This window comes from Ovis aries, chromosome 8 (genome assembly GCF_016772045.2).
Source record: "Ovis aries strain OAR_USU_Benz2616 breed Rambouillet chromosome 8, ARS-UI_Ramb_v3.0, whole genome shotgun sequence".
Classification (NCBI taxonomy): Eukaryota; Metazoa; Chordata; class Mammalia; order Artiodactyla; family Bovidae; genus Ovis; species Ovis aries.
Window position 1 is genome coordinate 47,901,065 of NC_056061.1, and position 23,273 is coordinate 47,924,337.

A 23,273-nucleotide genomic window follows, 5' to 3' on the forward strand; every position below is an offset into this window, starting at 1 on the left:
TATAGTGAAGAGCAGATGTAACTAAATTCTTCTGTGAAGGGTTGGTCAGATAATAAACAGATCAGTCTTTGCCAGTCATAAGCTGCAACAGAGTCGCAAATCCTCAGTTCCGCTCCTGTAGTGTGAAGTCAGCCATAGGTAGTACGAAATGGATGGAGTGTATTGTTCACGTCGGTGAACAATTGGATGCAGTGGCGTTCCAGTGTAACTACTTGCAGAAATATGTAGATGGCCAGATTTGGCCCATGGACCATATTTTGCCAACTTCTGGTTTGAGAATAATAAAAAGATGCTTGTGTGACTATATCTCATCTTAAGAAATCACATTGTTTAGTTTTTAAATTCTGCATTCTTTTTTTTGTTTAATCTGTCCAGAAGAGAATCCTTTGGAAATTAAAGAACAACCAAAGGATACTGAAGAAGCAAGTCGCGACGCTGAGGACATAAATGAAGAGACTGAGGCTGATCAGGATGAAGGTCAGGGTCAACCCCAGCCTGAGGGAGGCCACAGCGAAGATGACAGGGGGGAGGAGGGCGAGGAAGAGATGGATACCGGAGCTGACGACGGAGACCAGGCTGCTGCCGAGCACCCTGAAGAGGACGCGGAGGAGGCTCCACTGTCGGAGGACAAGGACAAAGACACCAGTGAGGAAAGTGCGGAAAAGGACACACCTGTTGACCAAGGTCTCCAGCCTCAGGTATCACGGCGGATCTGCCTTGTCCTCTGTTAAAAGTAACAATGATGAGAAAAGAGTACCATCTTCTCACTAGACTCTGTCTTAGGATAGTTTCCCATGAGCAGGTCACAGCGCCGAGCAGTTTTCGGTTTGTGGCTGATCCCCTGCCTGCAGGCTCCTCTCGGTGAGGAGGGGGGCCCCCACTTCATCTTCTCCCCTCAGAGCATTTAATGCTATTTGATTTCCTTGCAGACGCAGGAAAAAGAAGAAGGGGAGAACTCTGACATGGAGGAGCCGGTGCCAGAGTCCGCGGAGAGGAAGGAGCACGAGTCCTGTGGGCAGACGGGCTTGGAGAGCGTGCAGAGCGAGCGGGCCGTGGAGCTGGCTGGAGCCGCGCCTGAGAAGGAGCAGGGCAGGGAGGTGAGGGCCTCGTCTCCACCAGCCGCCTCTTGGGAGGGCCTCCTCTCCCTGTGTGAAACCGTGTTCTTTTCAGCAGTAGTGATTGCTGTGTAACGTTTTTTTGTTGTTGACATCTAAAAATCCAGCTCCCATTCTTTAAGAAAATGGTCGTACACCTGTATTTATATGGAACAAACCCCAGAATATTTTTACACACTATATTTAAGTGATGTGCTTAATGAGAAAAAATTACTACAGTGTAGTTCTCTGTGGGAGAATCAGGTTCAAATTCTGTTTTCGAAGCTCCTAAGCAAAGAAGGGTTGACTTGTGTTTTCATGCGGTGATATGGGTCTGACAGTGCATCCTTTTCCCTTACTGTTCACCAGGCTGCCAAACATTTTAATTTAAAAAGCAAAACACTTCATTCCTTGATGTGGGGTGATGTCTTTTGTAGCCACAGTTGGGGCACAGGTAGTCTGGAGGGAGTCCTGGAAGTCAGGGGGCCTGCTGCTCAGTGGTGTCTCTAGACCACTCCCTTGGTCTCTCTGAACCCCCATTTTCTCAGCAGTAATTACAACCATTTATACCTCTCTTACCCTTCCAACCCATTTACTCAGCACCAGTTCTTGAGCTGCTGAGCATTGCATTACTCTGGTAGATCTTCACGGTGGCCCTATAAAATAAATATTATTGTTCTTTCTATGTTCTCCATTTTGTATCTGAGTTAAATAAGCCCCCATAAAGTTAAATGACAGTCTCAAGGGTACCCAGCTGGTTGATGATGAAGCCTCGTTTCTGATCGAGGTCTGTCCTGCTTTCAGAGTAAGCCATTACCTCCTATAGACAACAAAGTCCCCCAAGAGGGTAACAGACAGGTCTAGGTACTTCTGTTTCTGCCCACAGGCCAGGCGTTAGTGATGGGTGAGCTCTAGAGCAGACAGGCAGGTGTGGTCACAGTCATCCCCTGGGCTCCAAAAGGGATTGATTCCAAGACCCCCACAGATACCCAAATCCACGGGCCGCTCAAGTCCCTTATGTAAACTGGTGTAGGGCAGTGGGCCCTCCATGTCCGCGGATTCAGAGGGCCAACTGCAGGTGACTGAGGGGAATTGTACGCAGCGCAGTCTGTAACCAAGTGCTTATTCCGCTTCCTGCCTCTCACTCTTTATGGCTTGGATTTCACAGGAACACGGCAGTGGAGCTGCAGACGCAAACCAGGCAGAAGGCCACGAATCAAGCTTCATGGCGCGGATGGCCTCCCAGAAACACACCAGGAAAAACACACAGGTCTCTATCGCTCTTCAGCTAAACTTAGGTGACGGCTGCGTGTAAGATAATGCTCCAGATATACTGGTTAAAAAAAATTCCCAGCCTTTGCTGTCCCACCATGATGGCATCCTTGGTTCGCTTTTTCTTGGTGGGGACAGACAAATGCATATCCTGATCCTGTGATGCTCTTGTTCTGGAGCCTAAGAACCAGGTGGTAGTTGCCAAGCTACTAACCAGTCGTACCCTGTTCACTGTCCATTCTCTTCTGTGTTTGGTTTCTTTAATTCTATTCAATTCTGTTCTATCCTATCCTAATCCTATTTTATTTAGCTGCACCGCATAGCCTGTGGGATCTTAGTTCCCTGACCAGGAATTAAACCTGGGCCCCAGCAATAAAAGTGCTGAGTTCCAACTGCTGTAATGCTGGCAAATTCCCTATTCTCTGTTTTAAATATAAGATTTTAAAAATGGGGTGCTATTTATGCATGTGACACAAAATCAGCCTATAGAAACCGGTGCGCTAGAAAGCTTCATTTTATCCCTGTGCTCAAGCCACCCAGGGGACTGTCCTCAGAGCATGTTTCTAAGAGATTTACTGCATAGGTAGCATATGAATGGCTGTTTGAGTGTCACACCTGTGTGTGAGTGTCTCTTTGCCTCTGCCTTTATTTTAGATATAAAAGTATTTCATAGAGATTGCTCTGTATGTGTAGAGATCTTCCTATCAACAGCTGCATTGAATTCCACTCCTGTATGGCTGTACCTAATTTATTTAATCAGCCCCCTGAGGATAAACGTTATTTTTATTCTTTTTGTATTACAAAGTTCTGATGAATTTCCTCATATTTCCCACAGAGTTTTAAGAGGAAACCTGGGCAGGCCGACAACGAACGCTCCATGGGTGATCACAGTGAGCGTGTGCATAAGAGGCTGAGGACCATGGACACCGAGAGCAATGCCGAGCAGGGCCCGGCCCAGCCCCAGGCCCAGGTGGAAGACGCGGAAGCATTTGAGCACATCAAACAGGGCAGCGAGCCCTACGATGCACAGACCTATGGTACAGAGCTGAGGGGCCCCCTCCCTTGCTCATCAAGCTCTGTGAGCGCTTATGCTGACTGTGTGTCTGCCAGGTGTTGTTACAAAGTCATTTTAAGAGGGAGGGGAAATGACTTTTCAAACGAGTTTCCTTTTAATAAGAACTGTGCAGATATACAATTTGGTTTTGAAATAAAGGTATCTGTAGCCAAGTGCAGGGTTTCAGTGCTCAGGGTTCTGGGTCTAGTGAAGCCTTTTAAATATTATTGGTGACGGTTGGCTATCCCAACCCAGCACTGGTCTCAGAGATCTGAGTAGCAGACATTTCTTCACTCACTCTGCAGTGGTTCAGAGCGTAAGTGACAAAGAAAAAAAGATCTCAGTATTGGAGTCAGTCATCACTCAGTCTCCCCTCGAGCTCTCTGGGTGACTTTTCACTGTTTCGTTCCTAATACACAAGCTGGTATTGATATTATGACACAGAAAAGACTGCTCTCCTGTGGATTACTCTCCTCTCTTCCTGTCCCCACCTTTAGGAAAAATGAAGCAGAACCGATGACGACTGCCACACATGGGGCTTTTATGTTGTACCTAGCACTGTTCTGAGCTTTGCAGCCTGATTCCTCTAGTAATCTCGGGCTAGGATGCCTCCATTTTATAGATCAGCATCCTGAGGCCAAAGAGGTTTAAGGACTTTGTCCAGGGTCACGGTGCTGGGATACCCACATTGTTTTTCTGTGCCCTGCTCCTGCCCCCCGCTGTTATACTTCATCACTACAGTTTCTCCACCCGTGACTTGGCAATGAGGATAATTCCATTAGCTGCTCTGAGTCATGTACTCAGCACGTTTATTCTGGTTCAGTCTCTGATCATAGCAATCAAAACCCAGCAGCTAAACATCCTATTCTGTGGTCACATGCATGGTTACACATGGAAATAAGACACTTGTCCGCAGTTCACAAGCCAAGTACTTGCGTCCAGTCTCTAGGCCACGTAACTAGTCAGTGGTAGAATCTCTGACCAAAAGCACACCCACTCTCAATGACTCTGTTCTGCAAAGAGCTAAGCTTTCTATGTGTATGTGCTTTGTTGGCAGATGTGGCCAGCACGGAGCAGCAGCAGTCTGCAAAGGACTCCAGCAAGGCTCACGAGGAGGAGGAGGTAGAGGATACCTCCATGGACCCGGAGGAGCAGGAGGAGCTCAGAGCGGTAGACACAGAGTCACTGAAGCCAGAGGAGGTCAAGTCAGGGAGCACGGCCCAGCCAGGTGAGTTCTGTGGTGAACACCTGCTCCCCACCTAAGCTCCGCCTGGTCTGTTCTTTTTACGTCCTAACCCATGACTTAGATACTCATTTGCCCATAGTAACTCCCCTGTACATACTTCCTTTGGGAGTAGAAAGGTGGGGGAGTGGTGTTACAGGTCACTGACATTCACGGAGAAGCCCAAGTTCCAGGCAAAATCCTGGCAGTCTTCTTTAAATATGTAGAAGAAAACAGAACAGTGCACATGCTACAATTATAACCAGAAGAGACGTTCTTGATTACTAGAGAAACAATATTTTTTAATTATAAAACACGCAGTATTAGCATAAAACGTTTAAATAGGGGAAATGCATGTGAGAAAGTAACACTAACTTCTTACATTTTATAACTGTTCCATTTCATAACCGAGCCCAAGTGCTGTTACAAGGCAGTTCATTTTTTTTTAATGTATTCAACACACATGGAAAGAGAACATCAGCAATGAAATAAATGCAAATTCAAAATAACCTGCTAAATTCAACAGCTGCTGCTTCTGCTTGCTTCTTCTCAGGGGCGTTAGAATCACAGACTGCCATTATGGGACAGTAAAGACATAGCTCTGTGATTAGATCTTCCTTGATTCAAATCCAGACTTTGTCTTACTTACTTTATAGGTGGAGGCAGATTATTTATCTTTGCCACAGCTTCCTCATCTATAAGATGGAACTATGATTTTAAAGTATTTTTATCAGTGTTCTGCATGCACACAGTTTAATGGATCACACAGTCCTACAAGGCTTGTCAGCGTTGAACAGTTTCCCCTACTTTCCCCTCCCCAGAACACAACAGGGTGGGGAGAGAGGGGAGTTAAGGGAGTGCGAATTGGCAATGACTGTCTCAGAGAGAAAGAACACAGGGAGCTGACATGTTAATGTGCTGGGAGGTCTGAGCGACTGTGAGATTGACATGGGACTGAACGCTCAGTCTTCATTCTGATGTTATGTAAGTAAAATTCGGTCCTTGTTTGAGAACAGGCTCTGAAGAGATGGAGATGGAGACCCAAACTGTTAAAACAGAGGAAGACCAGCGCCCCAGGACAGACCCATCACACGAGGAGACAGAGAATGAGAAACCAGAGAGAAGCCGAGATTCCACCATTCACACAGCCCATCAGTTACTTGTGGACACGATTTTCCAGGTCCTAAAACTTTTAACAGATCACCACTTTAATAAGTTGACAATATGGAATTATAAGTTGCTTTTAATTCTTAAAAACTTCATAAGCATCTGGTTGTTTGGGGGCTTCGTATCATATCAATCTTTCAAGGAGTACTGTGGGTATGACACACTTCTGAGTGTGTCAGGTAACACACTGAGCAGGTGTGTGAGCAGCTCTCTGAGCAGGTAACACACTTCTAACAACCAATCCTAGGGTTGCTGTGGGAGGTCTGTGTCCTTACCTGGCCACAGTGGGGGGCCTGGCCCCTGGGCCTCTGGCCCTCCTCAACATTCACCAGCCTTGTGTTGGGAGCCTGCAGGTCAGTCAAGTTTATGTTGGTTAAGCAGTAAGCATCTTTGACTTAATGCTTTCATTTAGGAAGAGCCAATTAACTGAGTTTTCCCAAACTGTTTGACCTAATGGTAGTCTAGATTAATCAAAGAACATTTCTGTTATTGATACCTTCCTGGGTACTTTGGGATTTATTAATGTTCAGAATTTCCTTTATCCATCTTATCCTCAAAAAACCGGGAAGGAGAAGAATAGTTGTCTGGCATCTTTTGTGCCATGAAATTTGCTCAAGTTTTGCATCTCAGTGGGAGTTCACACTGCAGGGAAGAAGGCAACCAAGGATAATGAATTAGTGATTCCAACCTGGGTCTCCTCTATCTGTGACTTTTCCTTCTTAGCCCTTCTTAAAAGATGTCAATGAGCTAAGACAGGAGCTGGAGAGACAGCTGGAAACATGGCAGCCACATGAATCTGGAAACCCAGAAGAAGTAAGTCACTGGTTTTTTTACTAAATCTTTTGACTTTCTAAGATACAGCAAACTTAATAGGTTCTTAACTCCAGTTACCTTGGCAAAAGCAACTGAGTATGTGAAGAATATAATTTTAAAGCCTGCTTTGCCACTAGATGTGCAGCTTAATTAAAACAAAAACTGAAGTTTCATTTTTTAACTTCCATTGCTAACTCTGTAATGGAAATAATAGAGGTGATGGTGGTTGAGATACGGGACGGAACTCTAGATACTGTGTCACTCTCTGAATAGACCACCAGGAACACTGCCAGCTGACGTAAAGGGGAAGTGTAGATTAACCAAAAGTTTCCTTTTTAGTGAACTTGCTTCCTAAATTTATTGTATATGCATCAGTTCAGTTCACTCGCTCAGTCGTGTCTGACTCTTTGCGACCCCATGAATTGCAGTACGCCAGGCCTCCCTGTCCATCACCAACTCCCAAAGTTCACTCAAACTCACGTCCATCGAGTCGGTGATGCCATTCAGCCATCTCATCCTCAGTCGTCCCCTTCTCCCCCTGCCCCCAATCCCTCCAAGCATCAGAGTCTTTTCCAATGAGTCAACTTTTCGCATGAGGTGGCCAAAGTACTGGAGTTTCAGCTTTAGCAACGTTCCTTCCAAAGAACACCCAGGGTTGATCTCCTTTAGAATGGACTGGTTGGATCTCCTTGCAGTCCAAGGGACTCTCAACAGTCTTCTCCAACACCACAGTTCAAAAGCATTAATTCTTCGGCACTCAGCTTTCTTCACAGTCCAACTCTCATATCCATACATGACCACTGGAAAAACCATAGCCTTAACTAGACGGACTTTTGTTGGCAAAGTAATGTCTCTGCTTTTGAATATGCTATCTAGGTTGGTCATAACTTTTTTCCAAGGAGTAAGCGTCTTTTAATTTCATGGCTGCAGTCACCTTCTGCCGTGATTTTTGAGCCCCCCAAAATAAAGTCTGACACTGTTTCCACTGCTTCCCTACTATTTGCCATGAAGTGATGGGACCAGATGCCATGATCTTCGTTTTCTGAATGTTGAGCTTTAAGCCAACTTTTTCACTCTCCTCTTTCACTTTCATCTATATATGTATACACAAATACATCTGTTATCATCATTCTCATCACATGTATGTAATGATTGCTGTGCCATAATTGGCCTTAAAAAAAAAAAAGGCACTTACTTACCCAGGAAGTAAGCACACTGTTAAGTGTGTTACTTGAGAGATTTGCCCTTATCACTTTGCTTTTGAAACAAGACCCTGAGAGCCCATGGTTTAAGTGGCTGGATCTCCTGACACCAAAGTGAACCATCACAGCTCCCTCTCCATGTGAAGGGTACACATTACGTACCCCTCATAGGAGGTGTGAATAAGGCACTGACCTGGTCATGAATTCCAGTCTTTTACTGCCTCATTGAAATTTCATTCTTTCTCATTGGAACTGTGATTAGTGGCTTTGGTGGAAGAGGAGACATTTTAAACCAAGTGAATCAGCTTGCCGAGAGAAGCAAGTTGTTTTCTTCTGCTTTGCCTCAAGCCCTCATCTTGCTGTAATGACCTTGCCTGGCTCTGACATTCTAAAGGCACCTTGCATACTGTTGTCACAGGAGAAGGCCGCAGCGGAGATGTGGCAGAGTTACCTGGTCTTAACTGCGCCTCTTTCACAACAGCTGTGTGAACAGCTTCGTCTCATACTGGAGCCAACCCAGGCTGCCAAGCTGAAGTAAGTCTTCTGCACTGGAGGCGCTCATGGCACCCTGAGGAGGTGCCAGCGTCGCCTCTCCTGCTGAGATGAGCACTGACCAGCTGTGGTGCCGGCGTCTAGGTGGCCATTCCTGCTGCACAGGCACCAGTCTGGCGTCCTTACCTTGTTGCCGTGTTGTTGTCTCTGCAGAGAAGCTTCTGTGACTAGTTAATACCGGATGAGGAGACTGGTTGAACCTTGGGGGTGTGTGCTGCTCACCCTCTACATATTGGGTCACTCACTTGCTGCACGCATCACTCACCTAGATCTTTCCAAAGTGAAAGTGAAGTCACTCAGTCGTGTCCGACTCTTTGCAACCCCACAGACTGTAGCCTACCAGCCTCCTCTGTCCATGGGATTTCCCAGGCAATAGTACTGGAGTGGATTGCCATTTCCTTCTCCAGGGGATCTTCCCAACCTGGGGCTCGAACCCAGGTCTCCTGCATTGTAGACAGACGCTTTACCATCTGAGCCACCAGGGAAGTCCAAAGGGGTATCCAAAATCAGAGTTTTAGAACAGAAAAGAGAATCCAACACTTAACAGTCAATGCAAACATTTTTTTTTCCTTTTTAAAAAGTGTTTTACATTTTCTAAAAAGACCTAATCATTATTGCTACATACGTATCTGTTTGCTGCTGATCAAGATGATCTCGGCAGTCTCAATCGACAGTAATACGGTTATTTGGTGTAATTGGCTGTCAGGTCCTGTTTCTATGCTTTTAGCTCTAATCTTTGTTCTGTTTGGTTAAATTTAATAGAGGGGACTATCGAACTGGGAAGCGACTGAACATGCGGAAGGTCATTCCATACATTGCCAGCCAGTTTCGGAAAGACAAGATTTGGCTTCGAAGAACCAAGCCTAGTAAACGGCAGTATCAAATCTGTCTGGCTATTGATGACTCTTCCAGCATGGTGGACAACCACACCAAACAGGTAAGGAGCAGCAGTGCAATGATGGTTTGATGGGCCACCTGAATGTATTTGTATTGAATGTGGTCTGGACAGAAAGCACTTTGGAATACCAGTTCGTTCTGAGAATGTGATACCATATTTGAGAAGACCTAAACGTTAAAGAGTTCAAAAGCAATTTCAGGATGTCCCAAAGATTGTGGTCTCTTAAATTGTAGATCTTTTAGATTGCTGTATTTCTTAGCCTTGCTGTGCAGCTGTCTGGCTGCAGGGTAAGTCAGTCTGACAATGTTTCTTTTCCACAAAACATGATGCACTGTACTCTTTGTACTGACCATGCACAATTTAGTATCTGAATATTTCTGATTTTTTGAAGAAAAAGTCTTCAGTATACATTTCTTTAAGTCTGTGTAGAGTTAGTGTTCCGTCAGTATTAACAGGGCTTAGGAGCCTGGGTAGAGGTCTTTACAACCCCACCCACCGTCATGGACATGGAGAGTGGTGGGGGGTTCCACAGTGATGGCCAGCACAAGCCAGTGAGTAACGTGAAGTCTATGCATACACTTTGCTGGGGGAAAAAAAGCATACCATCTAAACCTGGGTTCAAGTCTCAACTCCCCACTTAGTACATGACTTTGGGCAGGTAATTTTACTTCTTAAAAAAGGATTATAACAATACTTAACTCAAACTCATAGTCATTATGAAGACTGAATGAAATAACATAGATAGAGCACTTGGTTCAGTGCCAGGTATTTGATACATGTTCAGTAGGTGTTAATTGCTATAAATATCATCTTCTTTTCAGTTGAATTTAAATTCTAAAACTATACCGTCATTTATGCATAGATTAGAATAAATAGGCTAATAAAATTTTTTATCCATGAGGGATTATGTAGTCAAAAAAGCAGGGGGAAACCATAATTTATCGACCAAGTTTCTGGAGATCACTTTTATCGGGTAATGCTAAAGCAGACCTTTCCTACTACTATAACAGATACTGGTTTTTGGTGCCTGTGGCATTACCCAGGACCTAAGACTACCAAGGCCCCTGAGTTGGTGAACAGCCATATTGATGGTGTTCCCCTGTGTGCCATACCAAAAAAATAGCGTTTCCTGTGGGACTTGTGGTATAAAGAGTTGAAAGGCATTGGTGTCAGGAATACCCTGATGCCTTCAACCCTCCATTTTCTGTTTTACAGCTTGCCTTTGAGTCTTTGGCCGTGATTGGAAATGCTCTAACCCTTCTAGAAGTCGGTCAGATTGCAGTATGCAGGTAAAGGTGCCTTTTAATCCCTTTGGGAAACCCAACCTTTTTTGGCGTGACAAAAAGTAACTCCCAGTGTTTGGTTTTCCTCCTCCAAGTTTTGGAGAGTCTGTAAAGCTATTACATCCATTCCACGAACAGTTCAGTGACTACTCAGGGTCCCAGATTCTGCGGCTCTGCAAATTCCAGCAAAAGAAAACCAAGATTGCTCAGGTAAGTTCATGACATCACATGTCTTCTGAAGTTATTTTCTGGTATGAAAGTGGAAGTCGCTTAGCCGTGTCCAACTCTTTGCAACCCCATGGGCTATACAGTCCATGGAATTCTCTAGGCCAGAATACTGGAGTGGGTAGCCTTTCTCCAGGGGATCTTCCCAACCCAGGGCTCAAACCTAGGTCTCCCACGTCGCCAGCAGTTTCTTTACCAGCTGAGCCACAAGGGAAGCCCCTTTTTTTCTGGTATAGGAAAGACATTATTTTTAGGACTCCCTCCTCCCAAATATGGTGAAATTTACAATAGAGAATAGTCCTAAACCTCAAGATTGTGTACCACTGGAACAGAATCTCCTTTGGCATCCATTATTAAATACAATGTGACCTCTTTTTCTGTTACTCAAAGATCATTTCACTTTGCATCATTGATTTTTGGCTCCCTACTTTTTTTGAGCAGTTTGGAGCATTTTAGGAAAATGAACCACCTCCCAGTACACTTATCAAGTGGGTCAAGGCCAATTTCTCTCCACCATTTAGCCTAGAGAAGTGATGTGAAATAAAGTAGTGACTTGCTCAGGGTGACATGAGTTTAGAACAGTATGGGATAGTAATTCTCTCCTGATTCCTATCTTCATTTAACTTCTTTCCTATGGACATGTTGTGAGGGGGTTTTTTTGCCCTTTGTTGCTCAGTTATTTTCCTTTCATGAAAGACAGCTCTTCAGTTCATTTGGGGAGTTACTGACTTCCTGTCCCCCAGAGTTAAGTGTTTTTTTCCCCCTACTTTGGGGTTTCTCATAGAACATTAGTGGGGTATATGCCAGGGGTACAGGTCTAGACTTGAAATGCCAGCACCCAAGGTAAATGCCAAGTGCAAGCCTTGTCAGTCCTTTGCAGGTGACTGGAAGGGACAGTTTGGTTCCTATAGATTTGAGATGATCACTTAAGTGCCAGATGTAATTTCAGTCTCTGTGACAATGGAAAGAGTTAAATAGTTTTCTAAGTGTCTATTTCTGGTTTTGGTTTAGTTTCTAGAGTCTGTAGCCAACATGTTTGCAGCCGCTCAGAAACTCTCACAAAATGTCAGTCCAGGTAAGCTGTGTTCTCAGGTCTTTGTTAACAAAACACTTTTCTGCCCCTGTATTATTTGCAAATTGCTATTCTCACTTCAGTGTACCCATCACTGTGTTTTCAAGTGGATGCTCTATAGGAAAAGACATGAACAGGGGATGATAGAGGTATTAAACATTCATGGAATTTTTTATTTGGTAGATTTGAGTTCACTTGGGAAAGGAAGGAGCAGGGTGTGTGGAATTAAATGTAAAGAGTATTCTGTAATATTTTAGTAACAAAGGAAAGCAGAGGACGATGTAATTTAGAAACCAGGTAATCCACCGTGATTGATTGGGCCTTTTACAGCACACCAGTTCTAACTCCTTCCTAAAGCCTCCATTCTGATTGTGCCTGTCGAAGCAGGTCATGCATGCCTCTCAACACTCGTAATTTTCACTGAAAATATAATGTGCTAAAAATTTTTAAACATTTTTATTCACTTCATTTTAGTGGTCTAGTCTATTTAAGTTTTGTTTAAATGAGTCAATTTCAAGGAAAAAGAAAAAAAGAATTTAGGTACAGGAAATTGACAGAAATCTGAAAGATACAGTTCACGTTTCTGATTTGGGTACTTTCTTCTAATGGTCTGCTCAGGACTGCTCTCTTTATACTTTATATCCATAAACATGTGTTTTCATTCTCACATGTTGTTATACAACAAAGTTGATCTAAATGTGACATATCCCCAAAGCACTGTTGGGAAACTGCTTTATTGACAGAAGTGTCTGCACAGCTTTGTCTCTGCCTCACACATTCAAATAATAGATCTAACTGGAGACCCTCTTTGTGCCAGAATTCATGAGCTTCAGAACTGTTTGGTTTTACTAGTTCAGAGAAAGCCTGCCTAATTTGTCTTACCGTGTTAGTTCTCGAGTTGTTTGAGTTTTCCCTTCCTGCCACGTGTTCCTCTCCAGAAATCGCCCAGCTCCTCCTGGTGGTCTCTGATGGACGCGGCCTTTTTCTCGAAGGCAAAGACAGAGTCCTAGCAGCAGTTCAGGCCGCCCGGAACGCTAACATCTTTGTTATTTTTGTTGTGTTGGACAATCCCAGTTCGCGGGTGAGTGACTACTAACAGCCACTTTTCTGGAGATAAAGTGAGAATTCCCTCCAAGCTATCCTATCTGAAAAATGGCCTGCATCTCACCATCATACCGAGAACTCCTCTAACACTTGTGGCATTCTGAATGCACTGTTTGAGGCATCTTATAGTTCTCATATAATTGCACAATGACTCGGTGATGTAGGCGTGGTTATTCCCACTCTACAGCAAAGGACAAACACGGAGAGGTTGTAGGTAACAACTCGGAAGCCATACATACTAGAGACCATCCTCTGAACCACTTACTGTGATGACTGGTACTCTGGTGGGTCGTCTCCCTCTGCACAGCGTCACCACAGGCATTGCAGCCTTTGTGATGGGCCTTGTCCGCTGGAAACATAGCCAGCCCTTCCTAGGTACTGTATCTCAGCAGTGCCTTCCTCAGAGGAGCAAGCATCTGTGGCTACATGAAAGGTATCCACAGGCAGTTCTGTTCCAGGGGAAGTCCCATCTCTCCAGGTCACATTAAGGCCTGAATAGCAAGTTGAAGACTTAACGTGAATTATTCCAAGAATAGAATAGGAAACACCATCATAGCGCAATCAGGTTTGCTCATCTACCCCTTTCCCTCTCTTTCGGTGTCCATTCTCCTGGGAGGGATACTCAGAGATCTGCCTCTTCCTTAATAAGAGCTACTTTAATATGCAGGAACCTATTGTCTGCAAAAGAGATCATAAAAGAGCTAGCTGATTTAATTTTTCTCTTCAAAATGTCTTCTGTTGCCAGGATTGTATCTTGGACATTAAGGTACCGATATTTAAAGGGCCTGGAGAAATGCCTGAAATTCGATCGTACATGGAAGAGTTCCCATTCCCGTTTTACATAATTCTCCGCGACGTGAATGCACTTCCCGAGACGCTCAGCGATGCTCTCAGGCAGTGGTTTGAGCTGGTGACGGCCTCTGACCACCCATAGAGCAGGAGGAACACAGTCCCAAGTGAGACTTTTAACTGCTCTCAGAATGTCACCCTGCTTGCCAGGAGCTCCCTTCTGGAGAACTGTTTCTGAACTCCTAGCTTGAAAATAGTATTTTATCTTAGACCTGATTTATAAACATTCACCCAATAGCTACAAAAAGTTATCGCAACGTAAGTTTCGATTTCAAGGCCTAAAGAAAACTCTTGCTCCCTGCTGTGCCTGGGCTCTGGTTCGTGTAACAAACCTGGGGCAGTGAAGGAACAGCAGCAGGAGTCTCATTCCTGCGGCAGCCCTGGCCCAAGAGGAGGCTGCACCCCACCCTTGGGCCCAGCTGCCTGCTTCCCCTCACAGGGACCCTGGATACCACCTTGAGGAGATGCTGCCGGGAACATGGGACTGTGCCAGAGCTCTGGACAAAGGACTAAATAAAAGGAGTATCCCTTTTGACCCTGCCCTATGGCTTAGCCTTGCTAAGTCCGCAGTGTGTACCCAAAAGCCGTCAAATGGCTAAGACAGCTCCAGTTTATTTTTAGAGAGTCAGTGTATTTTCTTACCATGCTTGTTGTGAAAGGAACTACCTTCTCTCCATGGGGAGGAACCTCATGCTGTGTGTGTTCTCATAAAGCAACCAGACATTATGGGAGCCCAGATCCTCAGAGAATGACCCTTGGGTCGTGTATGAAGGAAGGGGCTTCTCCCTATGCTCCTTGACCTTTGCTGCTTTGGGAGACTATGCAATGATGGAAAGATGATTTTCCCTTTGTTTATTCCATTCTCTCAATGCCACAGTTCCTGTTGTTGTAGTAATTTATTTCTTTAGTTCATTTTTTCTTAATAGTTAAGAGGAAGAATCATTCCTCACACTGCTTTCAAGCTGAACTGAGCCAGGCTTATCCTGGAAAAGAAGTGCTCTGTCAGAAGAACTGAGCAGCCAAACCTCTTTTCCCAGTCAGAAATCCACCAGCGGTTTTTCAGCAGTTTTTTATTTACTTGGCCAAAAAGCAGTGCTTGAATACTTGAAACTGTGCTGTGTTCTCTTTAAGTTCTGCCTGTCCAAATGTCCTTTTGTAGACAACATGCCAGGGTGTAATCGTCCATCTCCAAGTGTGTTACAGTTACACTGGGAAGTGTGCCACCCTTCTGAGGTGGTCCTCAAAGACACAGATTGCTTGTTGTTGTTTAACCGAGTGTCCTAAAGCATGTACCTGAGGTTATATCCTTTTTTTATTCTAAAAAGCTATGCAGCTTGTATTCTGAAAAGTATTAAAAAGTATATACCACGGTTGTCACTTAGGACCATTCTTAATGGAATATGACAAGAGTGTAAAAGGTGTGCGAGGGGTCTTGACTGCTGAATCAGGCAGCTGTCACTAGTTTATGCTGTGTATCATGACCCTGCAACTTCAGTGGCTTACCTCAGACAGCCCCAGGGTTTCTTGTGTTCCTGTCTGTGGTGGGTGAGCCTCCGCATGCTGGTCTCAGGGCAGAAGAAGGGCAGGCTGGTGGACGCACACAATGGCTTGTAAGGGTACTACTCCAAGATGAGTTCTGAGTGGAAGAGATGTATCACTAGCCAAAGGCCTCTGTGGAGGAGGAGGTTTAATCTTCCTGCAGGGAGGTAAGAACCAACATTATGACTGTGACGCAGTCCATCGAATCTCCCTTTAATTGATAGGACCAGCTAAGTTGGAGCATCCTAGTTGGTATACCAACATGAGTAATTCCCTTGGCCCTAGGAGAGCTAACAAGGTGGCACAGAAGAATTTGAGTAAGCAGGTTACTGAGGAGTGCCATTTTCAGTTTGTGCTGTGATGGGAAAAAGTTAGGAAGCACAGGAGCAGACACAGGAACTGAGGGGGTTGACTAGGAAGTGTGACATGCCTGAGTCACTGAGAAGCAGCTACTGTGGATGCCTGCTCACTCACTCTCTCACGTGGAACTCAGCCTTTCCATCTGCCTCACTCCCATCTCCATCCAAACCCCAATCTGGTCAGCTCTCACTTCTAGACATTTATCTTATTCTGCCCCTTCCCTTTTGCTTTCCTCTGTACTGTACTGCAGCTGGATCTCTTTTAAAATGTAGCTCAAACTACTAATCACTGTGCCAGCTTCACTCTATCACACAGCATCCTTGGAGATCGTTCTGAATTCCTGTGAAGAAGGTACTATTTGTTGTTTCTTGGCCTAACTCCCTTGTCTTCTCTCCCAGCATCCCCACCACACTATTTGATCTGCTCACAGCAAACCACAGGAGCCCTAGAATCTGCCAGTGTTCTGTGTGTTCTTTGTCTAGAATTCTCTTACCCACTTTGCCTTTCTGATGAACACTTAGCTCAGATAAGCCCTGGAAGAAGAACGTGCTCCCATGGTAGGAGTCTTAACAGCATCTATAATACTATCTTAGACTTATGTCTTCCTACCCTAAGAGTGATTCTGAGAACAGAAGGCATATGACTCAGGACAGCATTACCAGTGTCTGGCATAAGGGGATGTTTCTGGATGAAAAGAAGAAATAGTATAAAAATGTCTGTTCTCACGTTACTTTATAGATTAACATTCTAAGATGATTTAAAGGAAAATGACAAAACATTTGTAAAGGTCATAGACAAATAGATACTTACAAGATACTATAAGACAGTATTACTGCTTAATGAAGACACAACAAAAACCTGGATGAAATAGCTGTAAGGGTTATTCAGACCCTAAAAGAATTTACCAAGACCATCACAAAGCCCAGGAAGATAAAGGAATGGTTAATACATGGTGCTGAAACTATAGTTTACACCTGGAAAAGAACTTATATCCCCAATATGCTATAAAACAAAATTCTAGGTGGAATAAATATTTTAAACATGAATAATGAAAATTTTTTTAAGAATTAAAGGGAGAAGATGAAAAGAATCAAAATAATAGAAAATACAGTGTATAGAGACTTAAAAGGATATAAAATTTTTTAAATATGGCAAACTGCATATAAAATTAGAATAAAAGTCTGGGTCATCATAAAGGGACCAAAGTCATAACAATCCACAAAATAAGTGTAACTGAAAGTGACAAGGGATATTTCACTAATAGTTAAAAGGGAAAAAAGTGAATTGCTAATTAGACAAGTTTTCAGGCATGCAGGAGACTCAGGTTTGATCCCTGGTCAAGATCCCCTGGAGCAAATGGCAACCCACCCCAGTATTCTTGCCGGGGAAATGACATCGATGGAGGAGCCTGGTGGCCTACAGCCCATGGGATTGAAAAAGGGTGGGTTATGGCATCAACATTATTCACACAATGCCTGGTAATAGCCACTAGGGTGCTTACACGTGCTAGGTTCTGTTCTCAGTGCACTACATACAGTACTACAGTAACAACTCTGGCAGATGCTATCATTTCACTTTAGAAGTGAGAAAACAGGTGGGCACACACACACTGAAGTACACAACTAGGGTTAGGATTCCAAGCAAGCAAATCAAGTGGAGATGCTCAGGGAACGATCCGGTAACTACTGAACATTTAAGGCCATATTTTAATTCGGAAGTAGGAGGGATTCACTAACCTCTTACAGTTAATACACGCCGAGAGCCTACAGAGTGTACTGAGGGGAGAATAAAAACAAGTATAGGGAAATAAGGACTTCCCTGGTGGCTCAGACGGTAAAGCGTCTGCCTACAGTGCAGGAGACCTGGGTTCGATCCCTGGGTCAGGAAGATCCTGTGGAGAAGGAAATGGCAACCCATTCCAGTACTCTTGCCTGGAAAATCCCATGGGTGGAGGAGCGTAGTAGGCTACAGTCCATGGGGTCGCAAAGAGTCGGACATGACAGCGACTTCACTTCATAGGGAAATAAAAGCTTAGGGTGTAGGGGATATTCGTTTCTTCATTTGAACATAGTGATACAAAGTTCTCAAAACTGCAATGGGACAACCACCTAAAACCTTGTAACTAATGACGATCATGAAGACTACAGCGCCAGGAAAAGAGCACGACAAAAATGAGCAGAGCACAACACAAACTTCGAGAAATTAACATTTACAATTTTAGTAATTTTAGCTATATACACTAAATCTCAAAAGGAATACAGTTTTCTCCCTTCACCATCAAAACCCTTAACTTCCATTTAATAGAACAAACACGTGTTGAGAACTGTGCTAAATGCCTCACCACTATTTCATTCTCACAACAATCTAGTACGCAGGAACTCTTACCCCATTTCTCTGATAAGGAAACAGACTAAGACAAAGCGAAACTGCCTCGGGCTTTAGTTCCGACCAATAGACTGCCAGGTTCTACAGGGGGCGCACACGCTGCAGGCCGTCTCCCAGGAAACCGAGTTCGCCCCGCCCCGTCACCCCCCCCACTTCCGCTCCTGCGCGCCGGGGCTTCAGCGAACCGCGCTGTCAGGACGACATGGCCACTTCCCGCTTGCCCCCAGCGACACTAACGCTCAAGCAGGTACCAGCTGTTCTCGCGGGCCAGAAGGGCAGCTTTTCTGGGTCTGAGCTCGATTCTCTACCGCTTCCTCCACCCATCCTATAGAGCGGGACTGAGGGACGACTGGGGAGGAAGCCCCTATGCGCGCCGCACTCTGATTGGCTCAGGCTGGGGGGCGGGGCTTCCCGCCTGGGAGGACGGAAGGCGCTGCGGGGCGGGGTGCTCTTCGGTCGCGGAGGCGAGAGGCTGGCTGAGGTCTGGATATCTAGCCCGGGTACTTCATTGCCTGGTGACACACTATAAAGACTCCTCTGTGGCTTGTACTCTTTAAGGGTTCCTGTATTTGACAAATGAGTAAACAATCCAAGTAAATTTCTTGCCGTTTTCTTAGGGGAAAAAATGGTTTTCTTTCCTCTTTTCAAAATTGAGGACCAAAAAGAAAACCCACTGAACTGACGATTGTGCAGCTGTAACTGCTATTTCTCCTCTCCTGTACAGTTCATGAGAAGGCAACAAGTTCTCCTCCTCTACAGAAGGATTCTGAAGGCAATTCGGCAAGTTCCAAATGATTCTGATCGCAAATACCTGAAGGACTGGGCAAGAGAAGAATTCAAAAGAAACAAAAGTGCCACGGAAGAGGTGAGACCAAGATCACTAGTGAGGGAAGACCCTGGCCCTTTTGTACTGATTAGTGAGGTGTTTTTTTTAAAGTTTATACACTGTCTTGGAATATCTACTGAAATACCGCCAGGCTCCTATGTCCACGGGATTCTGCAGGCAAGAAAACTGGAGTAGGTTGCCATGCTCTCCCTCCTCCAAGGGAATCTTCCCAACCCAGGGGTCAAACCCGCATCTCTTAGGTCTCCTGCATTGGCAGGTGGGTTCTTACCACTAGTGCCACCTGGGATGCTTGATTAGTGAGCTTTTTAAAAAATCCAGTAGCTATCTTGGAATATAGCTTGAAATGATATATCTTGATCATTGCTCTCAGTGTCACTGATTTTTCACTTAACTGGTATTTTAAATTTTACAGTGTTCTATCTATACTCTACAGTGGCATCACCCAACTTTTCTGTTAAACCAAATATCTGCATGCACACACAAAAAGATGATAAATATTACAGCATGGTGGTTTGAGAAGTATGTTTGGGATATATGAAAGCATGTCAGACAATTGTACACCCCTGATTGTTACTTCTGGGCTTTCCTAAAGTACAGCAGTTCCAGTTCTCAGTGTTAATTCTTAATTTTAACAGATGAAATGGTAGAGCTGTACCTTGTTCTACCAATTAAAACTGACCAGATTTCACTTTCTTCTACAGGATACAATCCGGATGATGATTACTCAAGGCAATATGCAGCTCAAAGAGTTAGAAAAAACACTTGTTTTAGCCAGATCTTAACTACAGCATTGTTCTGAAAGGTTTTTAAAGTCTCCATGTGTTTAGTTAAGCTTAGGCTCAATCATGGGCAGCCCAAAGCCAAGTGAAACTGTTTATATGTAGAACCCTTGAGCAAAATATCAGAACATGGAGCATAGCATATCAGAGAGAGAGCCAAGAAAAGTGCATCAGAGCAATTGTCTTAGCACGGAAAAACACCTGGTATTTTGGAAATGTTTTTAGATGTGTCAGCAGTATTTTGTAAGAAGCAAAAATCAGTACAACAGATAGCACATAAAAAGATGTTCAACACCATTAATCAATCATCAGGGAAATGCAAATCAAAACCACCAAGAGATGCTATTCACATCTACTAGGATGGCTGTAATTAAAAAGGGAGGTAACTGCAAATGTTTGTGAGGACGGAGAAATTGGAACCCTTATACATGGCTGGTGGGACTATAAAATTGTGTAGCCACTTTGGAAACAGACTGTCCAGTTGCCCAAAGGGTAAAACAGCATTATTCATAAGAGCCACAAAGTGGACAATCCAAATGCCTATCAACTGATAAGGATTAAGTCAAATGTGGTATACCCATACAATAAAACATTATTTAGCAAACAAAAAGGAATGAAGTACTAATACATGCTGCACCTGAATGAATCTTGAAAACATTATTAAGAGGCCGGTCACAAAAGATTACATATTGTCTGATTCCATTTACATGAATGCACAACTCAATACACTAAAATCTATTGAATTGTACATTTTACATGTATGCAAATTATCTCTCAATAAAGCCATTCCCCACCCACCCCCTGATATTTTGTGTGTAAGTCAGTAAAGCTGTTTTTAAAAACTGAGTTGTAGGGCTGGAGGTGTACTGACCTCAGAGACAGTCTGGAGCTTCCTTGGAAAGTCTGTCTGTGTTATCCCTCAGGGTTTGTTGAGGCATGTCGTTCAGATGTATCATATCTGATACTCAGAGGACTCTCTGAAGAGATCCCCACAGGGAATCTAGAACTTTGTTGGAAAGAGGAGAAAGAGAAACAATGAACCTTCCAAAAAGAAGAGGCAGTTTCTGGATGAAACAAATACAGTTACCTTAACAACCATGTGGAAAGTAAATCATTAAGCAAGCTCCTCAGTGCATTAGATTCTGCCCCGGTAACAGGAAAAAACAGTCTGAAGAATACACTGGATATAAAGTTGACTTCAGGACCCTTGAAAGAAACCAAATGTTTAACAGTTAATTCAGTGAAAGTGAAAGCTCACCGAAGAGGCTGGGATTGGCAGTTCATCTACAGAACAGATCTAAAAAGTTAATCCAAGGATCTGAGCACCACCTGAAAGAAGAACTTTTGAAGGATGATAAAGCTGTGTAAACCTATGGTGGTGTATCAGTAACCTGCATCCCAAGGCCCACCTTTGCCTCCCACAGCTTCAGAGGCCACAAGACAAAATAATCCTGAATACTCTTCCACAGGGGAATGTGGACATTTTAAATGCTTGCATGAGCCAGTTTTTATCTAGATGTACTTTAGGCTAGCCATCTGATGAACAAAAGGAAAAGCACCTGTGAACAGTTCCTGAACAAAGAACACACTTAGAAATATTTACCCTTTTCTCTGTGTGGCATGGTTGACATATATATGAAAATACAGGCGCTCTCTAGTTAATCTAAAATCTTGAAGCTAAAAACCATCCTTTATGACATGTGGCAGTCAGTGACTTTGATGTTCATCCTAGCAGTGGTGTATGTGGAAGATGTTAGAGCATTTGTGGTTTGTATTTGCAAGAACCAAAATACCACAGACTCCCCAAGAAAACCTAACTTGGTTTTAAGTGGATAAAACACACGAAAAGTTGAATTTGCATCTTTCCAAAGCTAAAATCATTCTCAGGGATAAGCTTTTCCCTTCATCTCTAATGAACAGTTTTATTTTATGTGTTCACTTATAGCTTTATCTCCCCTGAATTATGTCAAGTCTGTTGTTTAGCCTAAAGGAAGATTTATTTAGCAATTTCTTCTCACACATTGAACCTTGGTCATGAAATAAGAAACTGGCCAAAAGAGAACCACTGGTGAAACATTTAATTCATCATCTTGATCACTATTTTGGATTAGCCAAATGAACTTTCTGGGTGTTCCCTGTAAACTAGTTGTTGTTCAGTCACTAAGTCATGTCTGACTCTTTCAGCTCCGTGGACTGCATCGTCAGGCTCCTCTGTCCATTGTTTCCTGGAGTTTGTTCAAGTAACTGCCCATTGAGTCAGCAATACTATACTATTGTTTGAATGTTTTGTTCCCAAAGTTTAAGGTCTGAACGTTCCATTTATGTATATCAATTACAATAGGGGCTTCCCTCATAGCTCAGTCGGTAAAGAATCTGCCTACGATGCAGGAGACCTGGGTTCGTTTCCTGGGTTGGAAAGATCCTGTGGAGAAAGAAATGGCAATCCACTCCAGTATTCTTGCCTGGAAAATCCCATGAACAGAGGAGCCTGGTGTGCTACAGTCCATGGGTTTGTGAGAGTCGGACACGACTTAGTGACTAAACCACCACCACCACCACAATAAATCAGTCTTTTTACATTAGAAGTTTTTTTAAATACAAAAGCTTTCTAGCACATGAAGAGAGGCTACGGCTATTATTTATATTTCTGACTGCTGCTGCTGCTAAGTCACTTCAGTCGTGTCTGACTCTGTGCGACCCCATAGACTGCAGCCCACCAGGCTCCCCCGTCCCTGGGACTCTCCAGGCAAGAACACCGGAGTGGGTCGCCATTTCCTTCTCCAATGCATGAAAGTGAAAAGTGAAAGGGAAGTCGCTCAGTCGTGTACAACTCTTCACGACCGACCCCATGGACTGCAGCCTACCAGGCTCCTCCATCCATGGGATTTTCCAAGCAAGAGTACTGGAGTGGGGTGCCATCGCCTTCTCCAATATTTCTGACTGCTCCTGTGTTATTTCCCCCATTTCAGTGTGCTATCAAAGACTGAACTGCATGGCACAGGCCTTGCTGCAGATGTGTCTGCAGGGACAGATGACTTTCCAGCGTTCGAGGAAGGCAAGACATCCTATTTCCTGGAATTTGTATTACTGCAATCATGCCTCTCCTCCACTCAAGAAGCTGAGCGGCAGAGAGCCAAACTTAAATAACTCAATTATCTTTTATAGAAAAGTAAGGAAAATTCAAGTAAAACAACCAAAAGGAAGCAGCTAACATCTACACTGAAAAAAAATAATAATAAGGATTATGTCGAGTAAGGCCTGAACAGGATCAAAGGCAAGCTGTCATTCCATGCCAAACTGGGAACCACCTCAGGCTGTTTCCTGCCTTGAATCAGATGTTTGAGAAATACCTTAAGGATTAAATGAAGTTTACTACTGTTTGCTGAGGAAAGTAAATCACTTTTACCCAGTCCATTTTGTTTGTTAAAAAAAAGTGTTTTGCTTAACGGTGTCTTGCTTCTGTGTGTCTCATGGATTTAAGTCAGTGTGTTCACATTTAGTCACATTTGGCTAAGTGGTAGACGAAAATAATATTTTTCCCTAAATAAAATGATGG

The 23,273-nt window shown here is 43.9% G+C and overlaps 2 protein-coding genes, 1 long non-coding RNA gene and 1 other non-coding gene across 4 annotated transcripts in view; 2 read left to right on the plus strand and 2 right to left on the minus strand.

Moving 5' to 3' along the window:
* MDN1 (midasin AAA ATPase 1) overlaps positions 1-15,184 on the plus strand; it is a 145,364-nt gene extending 130,180 nt beyond the window's left edge. The window contains exons 89-102 of the mRNA XM_012182781.4: positions 376-698; positions 930-1,097; positions 2,263-2,364; positions 3,202-3,403; positions 4,478-4,648; positions 5,659-5,822; positions 6,533-6,622; positions 8,243-8,358; positions 9,139-9,313; positions 10,490-10,563; positions 10,653-10,767; positions 11,794-11,857; positions 12,793-12,935; positions 13,704-15,184. Coding sequence (XP_012038171.3) covers positions 376-698; positions 930-1,097; positions 2,263-2,364; positions 3,202-3,403; positions 4,478-4,648; positions 5,659-5,822; positions 6,533-6,622; positions 8,243-8,358; positions 9,139-9,313; positions 10,490-10,563; positions 10,653-10,767; positions 11,794-11,857; positions 12,793-12,935; positions 13,704-13,892 — 2,096 coding nt within the window. The 3' untranslated portion in view covers positions 13,893-15,184. The remainder of the gene's footprint in view (positions 1-375; positions 699-929; positions 1,098-2,262; positions 2,365-3,201; positions 3,404-4,477; positions 4,649-5,658; positions 5,823-6,532; positions 6,623-8,242; positions 8,359-9,138; positions 9,314-10,489; positions 10,564-10,652; positions 10,768-11,793; positions 11,858-12,792; positions 12,936-13,703) is intronic.
* LOC132660241 (uncharacterized) lies at positions 4,924-18,123 on the minus strand. The gene is made up of 2 exons (XR_009601633.1): positions 18,092-18,123; positions 4,924-15,503 (listed from the first exon to the last, which is right to left on the minus strand). It is a non-coding gene; the product is annotated as an uncharacterized LOC132660241 (long non-coding RNA).
* Positions 8,790-8,861, minus strand: TRNAC-ACA (transfer RNA cysteine (anticodon ACA)). Its single transcript has one exon. It is a non-coding gene; the product is annotated as a tRNA-Cys (tRNA).
* Positions 18,124-18,269: 146 nt separating the features above from the next.
* Positions 18,270-23,163, plus strand: LYRM2 (LYR motif containing 2). The gene is made up of 3 exons (XM_004011274.6): positions 18,270-18,338; positions 18,816-18,956; positions 19,640-23,163. The coding sequence occupies exons 1-3, from the start codon at positions 18,294-18,296 to the stop codon at positions 19,718-19,720; spliced, it is 267 nt and encodes an 88-aa protein (XP_004011323.1). The 5' UTR covers positions 18,270-18,293; the 3' UTR covers positions 19,721-23,163.
* Positions 23,164-23,273: the final 110 nt, after the last annotated feature.